At 47.8% G+C, this 15,748-nt stretch overlaps 1 protein-coding gene across 1 annotated transcript in view; it reads left to right on the top strand.

Moving 5' to 3' along the window:
- The window catches only part of SIAH3 (siah E3 ubiquitin protein ligase family member 3), a 54,420-nt gene extending 40,368 nt beyond the window's left edge, over positions 1-14,052 (top strand). Inside the window, exon 2 of the mRNA XM_009907707.2 lies at positions 13,265-14,052. Coding sequence (XP_009906009.1) covers positions 13,265-13,858 — 594 coding nt within the window. The 3' untranslated portion in view covers positions 13,859-14,052. The remainder of the gene's footprint in view (positions 1-13,264) is intronic.
- Positions 14,053-15,748: the final 1,696 nt, after the last annotated feature.

Below are 15,748 nucleotides of genomic sequence, written 5' to 3'. Positions count from 1 at the left end.
AGGAGTTTCATCCTTCTCTGAAGATGGGCATGTTCAAACTAGAGATGATGAATTGCTCTGTGGAGTACATCTTATCTCCATCATTAAAGGAGCTTCAGGTGAACAGCTCAGATTTGCATCTGTCTGTCTTTTAGACATAGGCATTTAGACAGGACAAATCCCACCCAAAATGTGCCCTGTTGTTTGTCACAGGTGTTTCTTCTGCTAAGCAATTCCATCATTCTCCTTGAAGTCTTTGCAAGCCCTGTGGCTCTTAAAGTTGTTATCCTGAGTTAGAGTGGACTTGCTGTGGATTTGGAAATTGCAGGGTAAGGCATCAGTGAGTGCTCACAGGGTGGAAAGAAGGGAAATGAAGGCTTTTAAAGACAGATGGAAGCTATGTTGACAGGGGCATGGAGGTGCCTAACAGCCTTCATTGAGCAAGTAGCTGCTGGCAAAGGCTCAGAAATGCTGGAATGGCTCCTCCTGGGAGTGTGGGTGCCTCCCTTCCAGGAACTCCATGTGGGATTCCTGCCTTTGTCCTGACAAGCAGCACAAAAGAAGGGCAACAAAGCTGAGGAGGGGTTTGGAGCACAGCCCTATGAGGAGAGGCTGAGGGAGCTGGGGTTGCTTAGCCTGCAGAAGAGGAGACTCAGGGGAGACCTCATTGCTCTCTACAGCTCCCTGAAGGGAGGTTGTAGCCAGGTGGGGGTTGGTCTCTTCTCCCAGGCAACCAGCACAGAACAAGAGGACACAGTCTCAAGCGGCACCAAGGGAGGTTTAGGCTGGGTGTTAGGAAGAAGTTCTTCCCAGCAAGAGAGATTTGCCACTGGAATGTGCTGCCCAGGGAGGTGGTGGAGACACCATTGCTGGAGGTGTTTAAGAAGAGACTGGATGGAGTGCTTGGTGCCATGGTTTAGTTGATTAGGTGGTGTTGGGTGATAGGTTGGACTTGGTGATCTGGAAGGTCTTTTCCAACCTGGTTAATTCCATTCTATTCCATTCTACTCCATTCCATTCCATTCCATTCCATTCCATTCCATTCCATTCCATTCCATTCCATTCCATTCCATTCCATTCCATTCCATTCCATTCCATTCCATTCCATACCACTTCACTCCACTCCACTCCATTCCATTCCACCACACAGCCATTCCTAGCTGTCAGCTCTGGTCCCAGAGCTCTGTCCCAAGCTCTCCTAGTCCTACATGAAATGAGAAGTGGATGTCTCGATGCCCACCCACATTGACTCAGGTTGTCATGGAGCTGTAAAGTTCCTTGCAGCAAAGCCATGCTCTTCACCCCAGGGTTATACCCAGGCAGGAAGCAAGGACTGCAGCTGGGAGCTCAGCTGCCTGAGCCCTGGGCATTGGGACTGTGCTCTCCCTCACATGTATGCAGTGGTCCAAGGAGCAAGCAGGCACCAATGTGATGTGAGGAAGAGGAAGCAGATCTGCTCTCAGGGTTTCATCCTTCAGCCATCACACTTCTACCCTCAAGTCCTGGCAACCTTTTTGGGTAGAAGGAGAGAGGTTTGTCCTGAGAAAGAAAGTCTGAAATGCCATTGCTGTGCTGAAGTGATTAGTCTGTCATCTTGTTCAGTGACTTGTCACACAGAAAGCTCTATTAAAAGCTCTCTATAGAAAGCTGGAAATACAGAAGGAGGGGAGGGGGGGGAATTAACTCCACTCTAAAATTCTCAAACCTCATAAATGTATCAGAACAGTTGAGCAATTATTCACTTTTATGATCATAGAATCAATGAGGTTGGAAAAGACCTCAGAGATCAAGTCCAACCTGTCACCCAACACCTCAGGACTGACTAAACCATGGCACCAAGTGCCACATCCGATCCCTATTGTACACCTCCAGTGATGGGGACTCCACCACCTCCCTGGGCAGCACATTCCAATGGCCAGTCTCTCTTGCTGGGAAGGACTTTCTCCTCACCTCCAGCCTAAACCTCCCCTGGCACAGTTTGAGACTGTGTTCTCTTGTCTGGTGCTGGTTGCCTGGGAGAAGAGACCAACCCCCACCTGGCTACAACCTCCCTTCAGGTAGTTGTAGAGAGCAAGAAGGTCTCTCCTGAGCCTCCTCTTCTCCAGGCTAAGCAACCCCAGCTCCCTCAGCCTCTCCTCACAGGGCTGTGCTCCAGACCCCTCCCCAGCCTCATTCCCCTTCTCTGGACACGTTCAAGTGTCTCAATATCCTTCTTCCTGGACACAGGACTCAAGGTGTGGCCTAAACATTGCTGAGTATAGTGGCAAGATATGGAGTGATGTACAGTCAGACAAATGTATAAGAACATGTTGTAAGCTGCCTGCATGAGAGGGGCCTGGCTAAAGTTAAAACATACAACCTTCCCCCAAGACAAGCAAGGATGTGAGGGGGAACATTAAAGTGGCTGTGAATAAGGCATGTAACCCAAAGAGGAGGCTCAGAGCAGACCTGAAGGGAGGTTGTAGCCAGGTGGGGGTTGGTCTCTTCTCACAGGCAACCAGCACCAGAACAAGAGGACACAGTCTCAAGCTGTGCCAGGGAAGGGTTAGGCTGGATGGGAGGAAGAAGTTCTTCATAGAAAGCAAGATTGGCCATTGGAATGTGCTGCCCAGGGAGGTGGTGGAGTCACCATCACTGGAAGTGTTTTGGAAGACACTGGATGTGGCACTTGGTGCCATGGTTTAGTTGATCAGATGGTGTTGGGTGATAGGTTGGATTGGATGATCTCTGAGGTCTTTTCCAACCTGGTTAATTCTATTCTATTCTATTGTATTCTATTCTATTCTATTCTGTTCTATCCTATCCTATCCTATCCTATCCTATCCTGTCCTATTCCATTCCATTCCATTCCATTCCATTCCATTCCATTCCATTCCATTCTATACCTGATGCATTTTGACAGGGCAAACTTTGGGGAGGAGGGAATTTAACACCATTGTTCCTAGGCTCTCCTACTTCTGCAGGCAGAGCTCTGCAACCTCAGAAACTGTCAAGGCAGCACCTTTCCCTGAGCCTGAATGTTAACTTAGCAGGTTGTTGGTTTTATGTTTTAGGATGGTGGGGTGTTTTTTTCTTCAACAAAAGCCTTTAAACTTTCACTCTATTAATAGAGATAATTTGCTTGTGCTAGGTGGAACATTGTCTTCCCTGGCTAAGCTGAGCCTCCCTTTCTGTTCTTTCTTTCCACCTGCACTCTCCCCACGTGAAGAAAACTTCTGGAGGAACTATTCTTTGAGAATTTGAGGGGGAGGAAGAAGGAGGAGCAGGCTGTGATTTGCACAAAATTAAGGGAGCTATTTGTGACACAGGCCAAATGTTCTCCCAGAAATGTCCCTTTCCTGGCTGCACAGAAAGTATCAATGAAGCCTCAGCACACATTACACAAGCTAACATCATTTCTCCAGCCCATGGCTAATGATTCACATGGATTTTCTGGGTTGCTCAACTTTTCCCCCCGCCCCCTTCCTTAAGACTGACTGCACAAACTCAAGACACACTTCCAGCTGACAGTTGGGCAATGATGAATTTTGTAACAGGTAGACCCTTTTTGTTTTGTCATTCACTGTCATGCTCAGATGTCAGGTTGCCAGAGCAGGGGTCAGCTGAAAGCTCAGGGCTAGGTCACTGATGAAGAAGAGGAAGGGGTGTGTAAAAAAGAAGAGAGTTACTCTGAGCCTAGCACAATAGGGAAGGGAAGGGAAGGGAAGGGAAGGGAATAATCAACTAAACCATGGCACTAAGTGCCTCATTCAGACTCTCCTTAAACACCTCCAGTGATGGCTTGTTCTTCAAACCCCTCCCCAGCTTTGTTGCCCTTCTCTGGACACCTTCCAGCAACTCAACATCTTTCCTAACCTGAGGGGCCCAGAACTGGACACAGGACTCAAGGTGTGGCCTAACCAGTGCTGAGTCCACGGGCACAATGACCTCCCTGCTCCTGCTGGCCACACTATTCCTGATGCAGGCCAGGATGCCATTGGCCTTCTTGGGAGCTGGGGTTGTTTAGCCTGGAGAAGAGGAGGCTCAGGGGAGACCTTGCTGTCTATAGCTACCTGAAGGGAGGTTGTAGCCAGGTGGGGGTTGGTCTCTTCTCCCAGACAACCAGCACCAGAACAAGAGGACACAGTTTCAAGCTGTGCCAGGGGATGTTTAGGCTGGAGGCTAGGAAGAAATTCTTCCCAGCAAGAGAGATTGGCCACTGGAATGTGCTGCCCAGGGAGGTGGTGGAGTCACCATCCCTGGAGGTGTTCAAGAGGGGATTGGACTTGGCACTTGGAGCCATGGTTTATTGAGTCCTGAGGTGTTGGATGCTAGGTTGGACTTGATGATCTCTGAGGTCTTTTCCAGCCCTACTGATTCTATGATTCTATATTGCAAAGTGAGATTAGCAAGAGCTCGAAGTTGTCCTCTCGCTGCCATTTGACAGCAGGGAAAACAAATCCTTCCCCTGCCAAAGGTGCAACTAATATTCAGTACTTAAGAAATTCAACCAATGCATTTACAATGAATAGAACTTTGTGTAATTAAAACTTTAGATAAATCCCCAACCTGAGCCCTGGATTAGGGTTCTTAATTTCAGCTATGGAAGGACAGCTTTTGACAGAGTAGGTTGAGGGCTTGTGGGTTTTTTTTTCCCCCCTCTCTTTTGTTTCATCTGGGAGATTTACAAAATCTCATTTGCATGCTGAAAAAAAAACCAGCAGAGGGAAAATTCAGTGAAGACCAGGATTAAAAGACTTGCTGGCTTTTTTTTCGTGTCACCTTTATAGTCCTTTTAAGCATCTGTCCCTGTGTGGTGGGTGTAAGTAATGTGGAGGTGGATGTTAGTGGGTGGCAGAGCTTTTATGAGGCAGAAAGAAGCTGAGAATCAGAAAATTGTTGGAGGCAGTTTCCATACAGATGAGAAGGAGCAATCAAGCCCTGAGAAGCCAAGGAAGAGGAGGAAGAGAGTAAGAAAAGGGAATAGATGGCATATTTCACTGGCAAAGAAAATGCCAGTTTTGTTGCAGCAGAAACCCTGGGAGTTGCTATGGAGCTCCCACTCAAAGCAGTGCACAGCTGCAGGCCTGGGTCCTTCCATGTCCACAGAAATCTTTACATCAAAGCTGAAAAGCCACCAAGTGTTCGTGGCATGTTTCCAGGTTGCTCACCTACCTACAGTGTGATTGCATCCCTTGTTGTCCCTTGTCACACCTGGGGTGGTGGAGGAGACCAGTGGTGGCACATTGTGGAATGGAATGGAATGGAATGGAATGGAATGGAATGGAATGGAATGGAATGGAATGGAATAGAATAGAATAGAATAGAATAGAATAGAATAGAATAGAATAGAATAGAATAGAATAGAATAGCATGGGATGGGATGGGATGGGATGGGATGGGATGGGATGGGATGGGATGGGATGGGATGGAATAGAATAGAATAGAATAGAATAGAATAGAATAGAATAGAATAGAATAGAATAGAATAGACCAGGTCTGGAGCACAGCCCTGTGAGGAGTGGCTGAGGGAGCTGGGGTTGCTTAGCCTGGAGAAGAGGAGGCTCAGGGGAGACCTTCTTGGTGTCTACAACTCCCCGAAGGGAGGTTGTAGGCAGGTGGGGGTTGGTCTCTTCTCCCAGGCAACCAGCACCAAGAGGACACAGTCTCAAGCTGTGCCAGGGGAGGTTTAGGCTGGAGGTGAGGAGGAAGTTCTTCCCAGAAAGAGTGATTGGCCATTGGAATGTGCTGCCCAGGGAGGTGGTGGAGTCACCATCCCTGGAGGTGTTTAGGAAGAGGAGAGTGGATTTGGCACTCGGTGCCACGGTTAATTGATTAGATGGTGTTGGGTGATAGGTTGGACTTGATGATCTCTGAGGTCTTTTCCAACCTATTCTATTCTATTCTATTCTATTCTATTCTATTCTATTCTATTCTATTCTATTCTATTCTATTCCATTCCATTCCATTCCATTCCATTCCATTCCATTCCATTCCATTCCAACTGACATACAGGTGCCCTTCTGCTCTTTGTCTAGAAACCAGTTGTGTGGGTCTGACTCTGGGATGACTTTGGCCTTGGCTCTGTGTAGAGAGATGGTCCATTAGCATCTCCTGGGATGAAGTGAATTGCCCTTGGGGCTCTGCTGCAAAAGGATCTGATGTTCTTGAGTTAGCCACCTACTCTTCAGATGTCAAAGTCACAACAGCTTAATCACACCTAGAGAGGTTGGTTGCATTTTCAGCAGAATGCCTGTGGAAAGCCTGGAGCAGGACTCAGTCCCTGTCTCCAAACCTAACCTTTTTCCTTCTTTTCTATTCCTTTTTCCCCCCCTTTTCTTTTCTTTTCATAAGGGAAGCACCATGTGTTTATAAATTGCTCTTTGCCAAACGACTTGCTCTTCAAAAGACTTACAGTGTAATAAGCTACATCATTAAAAAGGCATTTCTCTGAGAGCAGCCAGGCCCTGGTTTCCTGCAGGCCCTGGTGTCTTGCGGTGGGATTATCCCGCATCTAATGAGGAGCTCTCCGGCTGAAGCCTTTTCTCCTCTTCATAAGGACTCTGTCTCATGTGGGTTCTCTGGTGTCTGTAAGACATTTGGGGTCAAACTGGTGTTGTTTATACTCCCTCCTATCTGACAATGTAATGCTGCCCACGTGGCAAGCCGATCCTCTCTGGAGACGCCAAAGGGTCATATGCTGCCCTGCTTCCCCTTCTCGCAGAACCAGCTGAAAATGAAAGCCTTGGAGCCTGCTTTCATACAGTGAAACTTAACTGAAATTGGCCAACAGGCTAAAAGATCATTGAGGATAATACTGGCCTGGCTCCACAATATAACAAACCTAATTTTATTAGATGATCAGACAATAAATGATGGAAAGTAAATACCAGAGCAGATTAAACATGGAGGGGGAGGGAGGGGAGGAATTGTTCAGCAATATTTATCCAAGTATTTAAATACACTCAAGGTGACCATTTTATTCCCATTCTGCATTTTAAATTCAGAAGTTCTGTTCCCAGCCACATGAAAGACCAAGAAGGGCACAGGAATACCAATAGTTACACTCATACCTCAACAGTAGAAGTCAAAAGGTAACTCGTGCTGTGAGACAGTTTCTCACAGAGAGGGGGAATTACAAAACTATTCTTTCATGATATTGCAAATTGAGAAGTTAGGGGGGAAAGAGAAGGTGTCAGTGATTCAAAAAACAGATTTTAAAGATGATTCTCACCTACTGAGACACTAAAAATGGAATGGAATGGAATGGAATGGAATGGAATGGAATGGAATGGAATGGAATGGAATGGAGTGGAATGGAATGGAGTAGAGTAGAATAGAATAGAGTGGAATGGAATGGAGTGGAATGGAATGGAGTGGAATGGAATGGAATAGAATAGAATAGAATAGAATAGAATAGAATAGAATAGAATAGAATAGAATAGAATAGAATAGAATAGAATAGAATAGACAGGGTTGGAAGAGACCTATGAGATCATCAAGCCCAACCTATCACCCAACACCATCTAATCAACTAAACCATGGCACCAAGTGCCCCATCCAGTCTATTCCTAAACACCTCCAGGGATGGTGACTCCACCACCTCCCTGGGCAGCACATTCCAATGGCCAGTCACTCTTGCTGGGAAGAACTTTCTCCTCACCTCCAGCCTAAACTTCCCCTGGTACAGCTTGAAAATGTGTCCTCTTGTTCTGGTGCTGGTTGCCTGGGAGAAGAGACCAACCCCCACCTGGCTACAACCTCCCTTCAGGGAGTTGGAGACAGCAAGAAGGATTCCCCTAAGCCTCCTCTTCTCCAGGCTAAGCAACCCCAGCTCCCTCAGCCTCTCCTCATAAGGCTTGTGCTCCAAATCATAGAATCATAGAATCAATAAGGCTGGAAAAGACCTCCAAGATCATCAAGTCCAGCCTGTCACCCAATGTCTCATGACTACTAAACCGTGGCTTCAAGTGACACATCCAATCCCCTCTTGAACACCTCCAGAGACAGTGACTTCACCACTTCCCTGGGCAGCACATTCCAATGGCCAATCTCTCTTTCTGGGACAAACTTCTTCCTAACATCCAGCCTAAACCTCCCCTGGCACAGCTCGAGACTGTGTCCTCTTGTTGTGCTGCTGGCTGCCTGGGAGAAGAGACCAACCCCTACCTGGCTACAACCTCCCTTCAGGGAGTTTTAGACAGCAAGAAGGTCTCCCCTGAGCCTCCTCTTCTCCAGGCTAAGCAACCCCAGCTCCCTCAGCCTCTCCTCACAGGGCTGTGCTCCAGACCCCTCCCCAGCTTTGTCGCCCTTCTCTGGACACCTCCCAGCAACTCCTTGCTCTCAGTGCTCATCAAATTAAGAGAATGAATTTCTAAATTCAATTCCATCCTCCCTGGAAGTGCTTTCTCTGACTTTGGTAATCTTTGGAGAAGAATTAGCCCCAGCCTATAAAGCTTCCCGTTTCGAACCCTGACTATTCAAGAGGTTAATTTAAGATTCCTCTTCCTCCAGAGGAGTTAAATAAAACTGACAGAAGGCTGGAACCTGTCGAGCGGTTGAAGAGCTTTATCAGCATGTGAGTCTGAGTTCATTAGTTTTAATTAGTATAATCACTAATGTTGCATTAACAGTTTGGTGAGGGAAACTAATTGCTCACACCCACTGTATTAGACGGCGAGATTCAAATTCATTTTACGAGGCAATTAGCATTTCAGGGTTGGCTTTGGGGGTTTGGGTTTTTGTTTGAAAGGGCTTTTATGATCTGCCACTGCAGCATCCTCCTGCACCCAAAAAAAAAAAAACAACCAAAAAAAGAGTTGAAATTAACCATAACTTTCATCCTAATGGGAGGCAAAAATGAATGTGGAATTAAAGTGTGCACCAGGCAATCCCACCCCGATAAGGAGGCAGCTGAAGCCGCGCACCTCGATTAGTTTATAACAGCCTGCTTTATTTCCCGGCCAATGACAGTCATTTATCTGCCCTCAATTCATTATCTTCCTGGAGAGTTTCTAGCCTTGAATTTTGTATGGCAAAACAAATAAAATAATGAGGAAAGGGAGAAGTAGTACAGTGCTATTGAAGCCATAAGTCTCCAAAGCAAAAGCTGCCAGGTTCAATAATGGGGCTTAAATAGTCAATTATTCTTCCTGGTAAATGTCAGTGGAGGAAGAGACAGCTATTCCTGAAACCCAGTGCTTTGGGAGCAATCTTGAGTCTCACAGCAGCCCAAATCACAGCCCTGGTCTTTTCCAACCTGGTTAACTCCTATTCTATTCTATTCTATTCTATTCTATTCTATTCTATTCTATTCTATTCTATTCTATTCTATTCTATTCTATTCTATTCTATTCTATTCTATCCTACTCCTATCCTACTCCTATTCTATTCTATTCTATTGTGTTCTATTCTATTCTATTCTATCCTATCCTATCCTATCCTATCCTATCCCAATCCTATCCTATCCTATCCTATCCTATCCTATCCTATCCTATCCTATCCTATCCTATCCTATCCTACTCCTATTCTATTCTATTCTATTCTATTCTATTCTATTCTATTCTATTCTATTCTATTCTATCCTATCCTATCCTATCCTATCCTATTTCTATCCTATCCTATCCTATCCTATCCTATCCTATCCTATCCTATCCTATCCTATCCTATCCTATTCCATTCCTGTGGTGGGTTTAGAGGCAGACCCCCTCCCCACAACAACCATCCTCTGCTACCAAGAATGTGCTGGGTTGAGGCAGCCCCCTCTCTCCCCACCACGGGCAGGAATAAAACACTCAGACAAACGGATTGCAAAACTGATGAAAGTTTAAATAGAAAGCAGTGAATGTTACAGAGAACCCAAAGCGCAGTGACAAAGAAAGATCCCAAAGCAAACCCAGAGGCATCCCATTCCCACCTGAGGGTACACCCGAGACCCTCAGGGCTCCTTCTTCCCCCTCCCTCTGCTGGGCTAGTCTCAGCTGGCCAGGCCTGAGACTGCCCATCCCCCTGTGGCCTTGGGCCTAGCCAGGCCCAAAGCCAGGAGACATCTCCCCCAGTTACCGGCTGGCGGAGGAGGAAGAAAAGAGAAAGTGCCAGACCCCGCACTGGATCTTATAGTGGTGCAAAGAATTATGGTAGGAAATACACAATTTCCTGTGTCCATCCCTCTGGGCTGGACTTCTGGACACAGGAAGTGAACACACCAGGGGGGCACCCAGCTCAAACTGCAACATGCCACCCCTTATGGTTTATTCTATTCTATTCTAACTGCTAATTCTCACAAGGGATTCATATTTAGTTTATCATAGCATGGGAGAGATTCAATTGCCTGCACACTGGTATCCAGTACCATAGAATCAATAAGGTTGAAAAAGACCTCAGAGATCATCAAGTCCAAGCTGTCACCCAACACCTCAGGACTAACTAAACCATGGCTTCAAGTGCCACGTCTAATCCCCTCTTGAACACTTCCAGTGACGGTGACTCCACCACCTCCCTGGGCAGCACATTCCAATGGCCAATCACTCTTTCTGGGAAGAACATTCTCCTCACCTCCAGCTTAAACCTCCCCTGGCACAGCTTGAGACTGTGTCCTCTTGTTCTGGTACTGGTTGCCTGGGAGAAGACACCAACCCCCACCTGGCTACAACCTCCCTTCAGGGAGCTGGAGACAGCAAGAAGGTCTCCCCTGAGCCTCCTCTTCTGCAGGCTAAGCAACCCCAGCTCCCTCAGCCTCTCCTCACAAGGCTGTGCTCCAAACCCCTCCCCAGCTTTGTTGCCCTTCTCTGGACACCTTCCAGCAACTCAACATCTTTTCTAAACTAAGGGGCCCAGAACTGGACACAGGACTCAAGGTGTGGCCTAACCAGTGCTGAGTCCAGGGGCACAATGACCTCCCTGCTCCTGCTGGCCACACCGTTCCTGATGCAGGCCAGGATGCCATTGGCCTTCTTGGCCCCCTGGGCACTCTGCTGTCTCATATTCAGCCTCCTATCAACCAGTACCCCCAGGTCCCTTTCTGCCTGGCTGCTCTCCAGCCACTCTGACCCCAGCCTATAAGGTGGCACCTGTGCCACCCCTAGGAAATTAATTACTCCAGCTAAGATCTGGGTCTTCCTCCAGGAAGGTCTCTGTGGTCTTTTCCAACCTTGTTGATTCTATGATTCTATGATTCTCAGGTCTGCCTCCCTTCACTGATTACAGAGGCAACCCAAGATAACCAGGTTTCCATCTCAATGGTTCAAGCAAACACTTAAAATTGGATAGGATGAATCATGACCAGCATGCCTGTGCCTCAGGGTTTGCCTGTGCACAGAGTTATTGTGGAGAGCCATTGCTCTTCCTGAACAGTACTGCATTTAAATATACTTTTGGCTGAATAAGTCTCATTTCTCTTCAAAAACATCCACTTGACAGGGGTTTGCTCCCTAGTCCTCATGTGGAATCCTTCTGCAAGAGCTGCTGCTTTCTGTACCAGCTGCCCTACTTCAACTCAGATTTCCTTTAGTGTAGGAATGCCCTGAACTCGCCATCCACCCACCTTTGAGACCAGTTTGAAGGTTTGTGGAGGTAAGCACATCAATTAAGCAAAAATACACTGACAAGCACACACACACACAAAGCAAGCACTGTATACACTCAACCCTGGCTTTTCTTTCACAACTTATGAGTGCTATAAAGCACACTGTTGCAGGAGGAAGGCTTGTCTTTGCCTGTGTGTTTCATTAAAGAATCATAAAGCCATGCATATTTCATTTCCTTGTTCTGAGCTGCAAGAGCCTTAACTATATAAAATGCCCCATGCTGTCCTTGCTTTGTTAGGCTTTCTTTCCCCCCAACCCCTCCCCTTTTAATCATATTTTCCCTGCCAAACTAATGAAATTGTTCTTTAAGCACATACATCACTTTCATTTGAAGTGATTTACCGTGGCTCGACCGGCTCCTTTCTTCTGCTGGAGAACGAGGTAACTGCCACCACTGATGGGCAGAGTCCATGACACCAAGCTGGGGGCAAGTGTTGATCTCTTAGAGGGTAGGAGAGCTCTGCAGTGCGACCTTGCCAGGCTGGACAGATGGGCAGAGTCCAAGGGTATGAGATTGAACACATCTAACTGCCAGGTTCTACACACTGGCCACAACAACTCCATGCAGTGCTACAGGCTGGGGTCAGAGTGGCTGGAGAGCAGCCAGGCAGAAAGGGACCTGGGGGGACTGGTTGATAGTAGGCTCAACATGAGCCAGCAATGTGCCCAGGTGGCCAAGAAGGCCAATGGCATCCTGGCCTGCATCAGGAATAGTGTGGCCAGCAGGAGCAGGGAAGTCATTGTGCCCCTGGACTCAGCACTGGTTAGGCCACACCTGGAGTCCTGTGTCCAGTTCTGGGCCCCTCAGATTAGGAAATCAGATTTTTAAATGGGAAGCTTTACAGATTGTGTATAATTCTTCTCCAAAGATTACCAAAGTCAGAGAAAGCACTTCCAGGGAGGATGTAATTGAATTTAGAAATTCATTCTCTTAATTTGATAAGCACTGAGAGCAAGGAGTTGCTGGAAGGTGTCCAGAGAAGGGCGACAAAGCTGGGGAGGGGTCTGGAGCACAGCCCTGTGAGGAGAGGCTGAGGGAGCTGGGGTTGCTTAGCCTGGAGAGGAGGAGGCTCAGGGGAGACCTTCTTGCTGTCTACAGTTACCTGAAGGGAGGTTGTAGCCAGGTGGGGGTTGGTCTCTTCTTCCAGACAACCAGCACCACAACAAGAGGACACAGTTTCAAGCTGTGCCAGGGGAGGTTTAGGCTGGAGCTTAGGAAGAAATTCTTCTCAGCACGAGAGATTGGCCATTGGAATGTGCTGCCCAGGGAGGTGGTGGAGTCACCATCACTGGAGGTGTTTAGCAAGAGACTGGATGGGGTGCTTGGTGCCATGGGTTAGTTGATGAGATGGTGTTGGGTGATAGGTTGGACTCAGTGAGCTCAAAGGTCTTTTCCAACCTGGTTTATTAAATTCTTTTCCATTCCATTCCATTCCATTCCATTCCATTCCATTCCATTCCATTCCATTCCATTCCATTCTATTCTATTCCATTCCATTCCATTCCATTCCATTCCATTCCATTCCATTCCAGGATACCTTTTGCTGTGGAGATCCAGGTCTGGATTGCCCTGATCTCCAGTGTTCTGAATTGCTGGCATTCCCTCCCCTGCTGTTTTGGGTGGGGTATTAGGTGCCTGATGCCTGTGGGGCTTGCAGGTCGCACACCTGCCCGAGCTCCTGGCCTGCCTGCTGTTACATGTCATTTCTCTCTTCCCGTAGTATGCACCGACCCGTTGTGCAGCTGCCCAGACATCCACGGACCAAGGCCTCCTTCCTCCCTGCCATCACCACGAAGCAGTGCACGACCCCCAGCTTGTTCCCTGCACCTGCCCACTCTTCTCCTGCCCATGGGAAGGGCACCTGGAGGTGGTGGTGTCCCACCTGAGACAGACCCACCGCATCAACATACTTCAGGGAGCAGAGATTGTCTTCCTGGCCACGGACATGCACCTCCCCGCCCCCACAGACTGGATCATCATGCACTCCTGCCTTGGCCACCAGTTTTTGCTGGTTCTCAGGAAGCAGGAGAAGTATGAAGGCCACCCCCAGTTCTTTGCCACCATGATGCTGATCGGCACGCCGACCCAAGCCGACAACTTCACCTACCGGCTGGAGCTCAACAGGAACCAGAGGCGCCTTAAGTGGGAGGCAACCCCCAGGTCGGTGCTGGAGTGTGTGGACTCCGTCATTTCGGACGGGGATTGCCTCGTGCTGAACACTTCCCTGGCCCAGCTCTTTGCCGACAACGGGAGCCTCGCGATAGGGATTGCAATAACCACCAGCAAAGTCCACAGTGCAGAAGCTGAAATGTGAGGGGGAAGAGGGGGAAGAGAAATGGGGCTCTAGCTGCCTCGTGAGAGCCAAGACTTGTGGACTTTTTCTGGGGGGGGTCTCAGGTCTTTTATGGTATTTAGTACTCGTCCACAGTGGGCATTATGTAAACATCCTGTGGTGACGGTCTCTGTGTAATGTATTTGCTCTTTTGTTAATACAATTTTATGAGACATTTTAAAGAGGCTAGTTGAGTCTTTACTTGCCCTCCAACAAGGGGGCAAGCAACACTTCCTGCTGGAAAGTGCATCCAGGGTGATTCACAGAAGCGTTTTGGTCGGAGCACGCTGTGCAAGTCTCTTTCCTTCACTGGCTGACTAAGTGCCTGGTGTTAAGATGAACCCCACGCCTGAGAAAAGGTAAAGTATTCCAGTAAGGCACAAGAATACCCTGTCTTCCATGCTGTCAACAGTGGTTTAACTATGGCTGAAGAATGCCGTGGGTTAGTTGATTAGATGGTGTTGGGTGATAGGTTGGGCTTTTCCAACCAGGTTAATTCTATCCCATTCCATTCTGCTCTGTTCTGTTCTGTTCTATTCTATTCCATTCCATTCCATTCCAATCCACTCCACCCTACTCTAGTCTATTCCATTCCATTCTATTCCATCCCATTCCATGCCATGCCATCTATTCCATTCTGATTCCATTCCATTCCATTCCAATCCATTCCATTCCATTCCACTCTATTCCACTCTATTCTATTCTAGTCTATGCCATTCCATTCCATTCCATTTCACTCCACTCCACTCCATTCCACTCCATTCCATTCCATTCCATTCCATTCCATTCCATTCCACTCCATTCTACTCTATTCCATTCCATGCCATGCCATTCCATTCCATTCCATTGTATTCTACTCCATTCTATTCTATTCTATTCTATTCTACTCCATTCTATTCTATTCTACTCCATTCTATTCTATTCTATTCTATTCTATTCTATTCTATTCTATTCTATTCTATTCTATTCCATTCCATTCCATTCCATTCCATTCCATTCCATTCCAATCCAATCCAATCCAACCCAATCCAATCCAATCCAATCTAATCTAATTTAATCTAGTTTTTACTAGCTGGAAAGAACGTCTACCAGACAGCTGGCCTGCAGAGCTGGCAGAGGGAGCCAGGGAGCTGCATGGTTTCCCTGTGTTCCATGAGCAAGTGATAGGAGCTCTCCTCAGCAGCTTAGACCCCCACAAGTAAATGGGACCAGATGGAATCCATCCTAGGGTGCTGAGAGAGCTAGCAGATGAGCTGGCCAAGCCACTCTCCATTATTTTTCATCAGTCCTGGCTCACTGGAGAGATCCCAGATGACTGGAAGCTGGCCAACGTGGTACCCATCCACAAGAAGGGCCGGTTGGATGAGCCAGGGAATTCCAGGCCTGTCAGCCTGACCTCAGTGCCAGGAAAGATTATGGAGCAGGTCATCCTGAGTGCAATCACACAACACTTAGAGGATGGCCAAGGGATCAGGCCCAGCCAGCATGGGTTTAGGAAGGGCAGGTCCTGCCTGACCAACCTGATCTCCTTCTATGATCAGGTGACCCGCCTGGTGGATGTGGGGAGGCCTGTGGATGTAGTCTACCTGGACCTCAGCAAGGCCTTTGACACCGTTCCCCATAGCAAACTCCTGGCCAAGCTGTCAGCCCATGGCTTGGATGGGAGCACACTGCGATGGGTTAGGAACTGGCTGGAGGGCCGAGCCCAGAGAGTGGTGGTGAATGGTGCCACATCCAGCTGGCAGCCAGTCACCAGTGGTGTGCCCCAGGGATCAGTGCTGGGCCCCATGCTCTTTAACATCTTTATTGATGATCTGGACGAGGGCATCGAGTCCATCATCAGTAAATTTGCTGACGACACCAAGCTGGGGG

This window comes from Dryobates pubescens, chromosome 7, assembly GCF_014839835.1.
Source record: "Dryobates pubescens isolate bDryPub1 chromosome 7, bDryPub1.pri, whole genome shotgun sequence".
Lineage (NCBI taxonomy): Eukaryota > Metazoa > Chordata > Aves > Piciformes > Picidae > Dryobates > Dryobates pubescens.
Note: the sequence above shows the minus strand (reverse complement) of the source record. Positions and strands in the feature narration are given on the sequence as shown.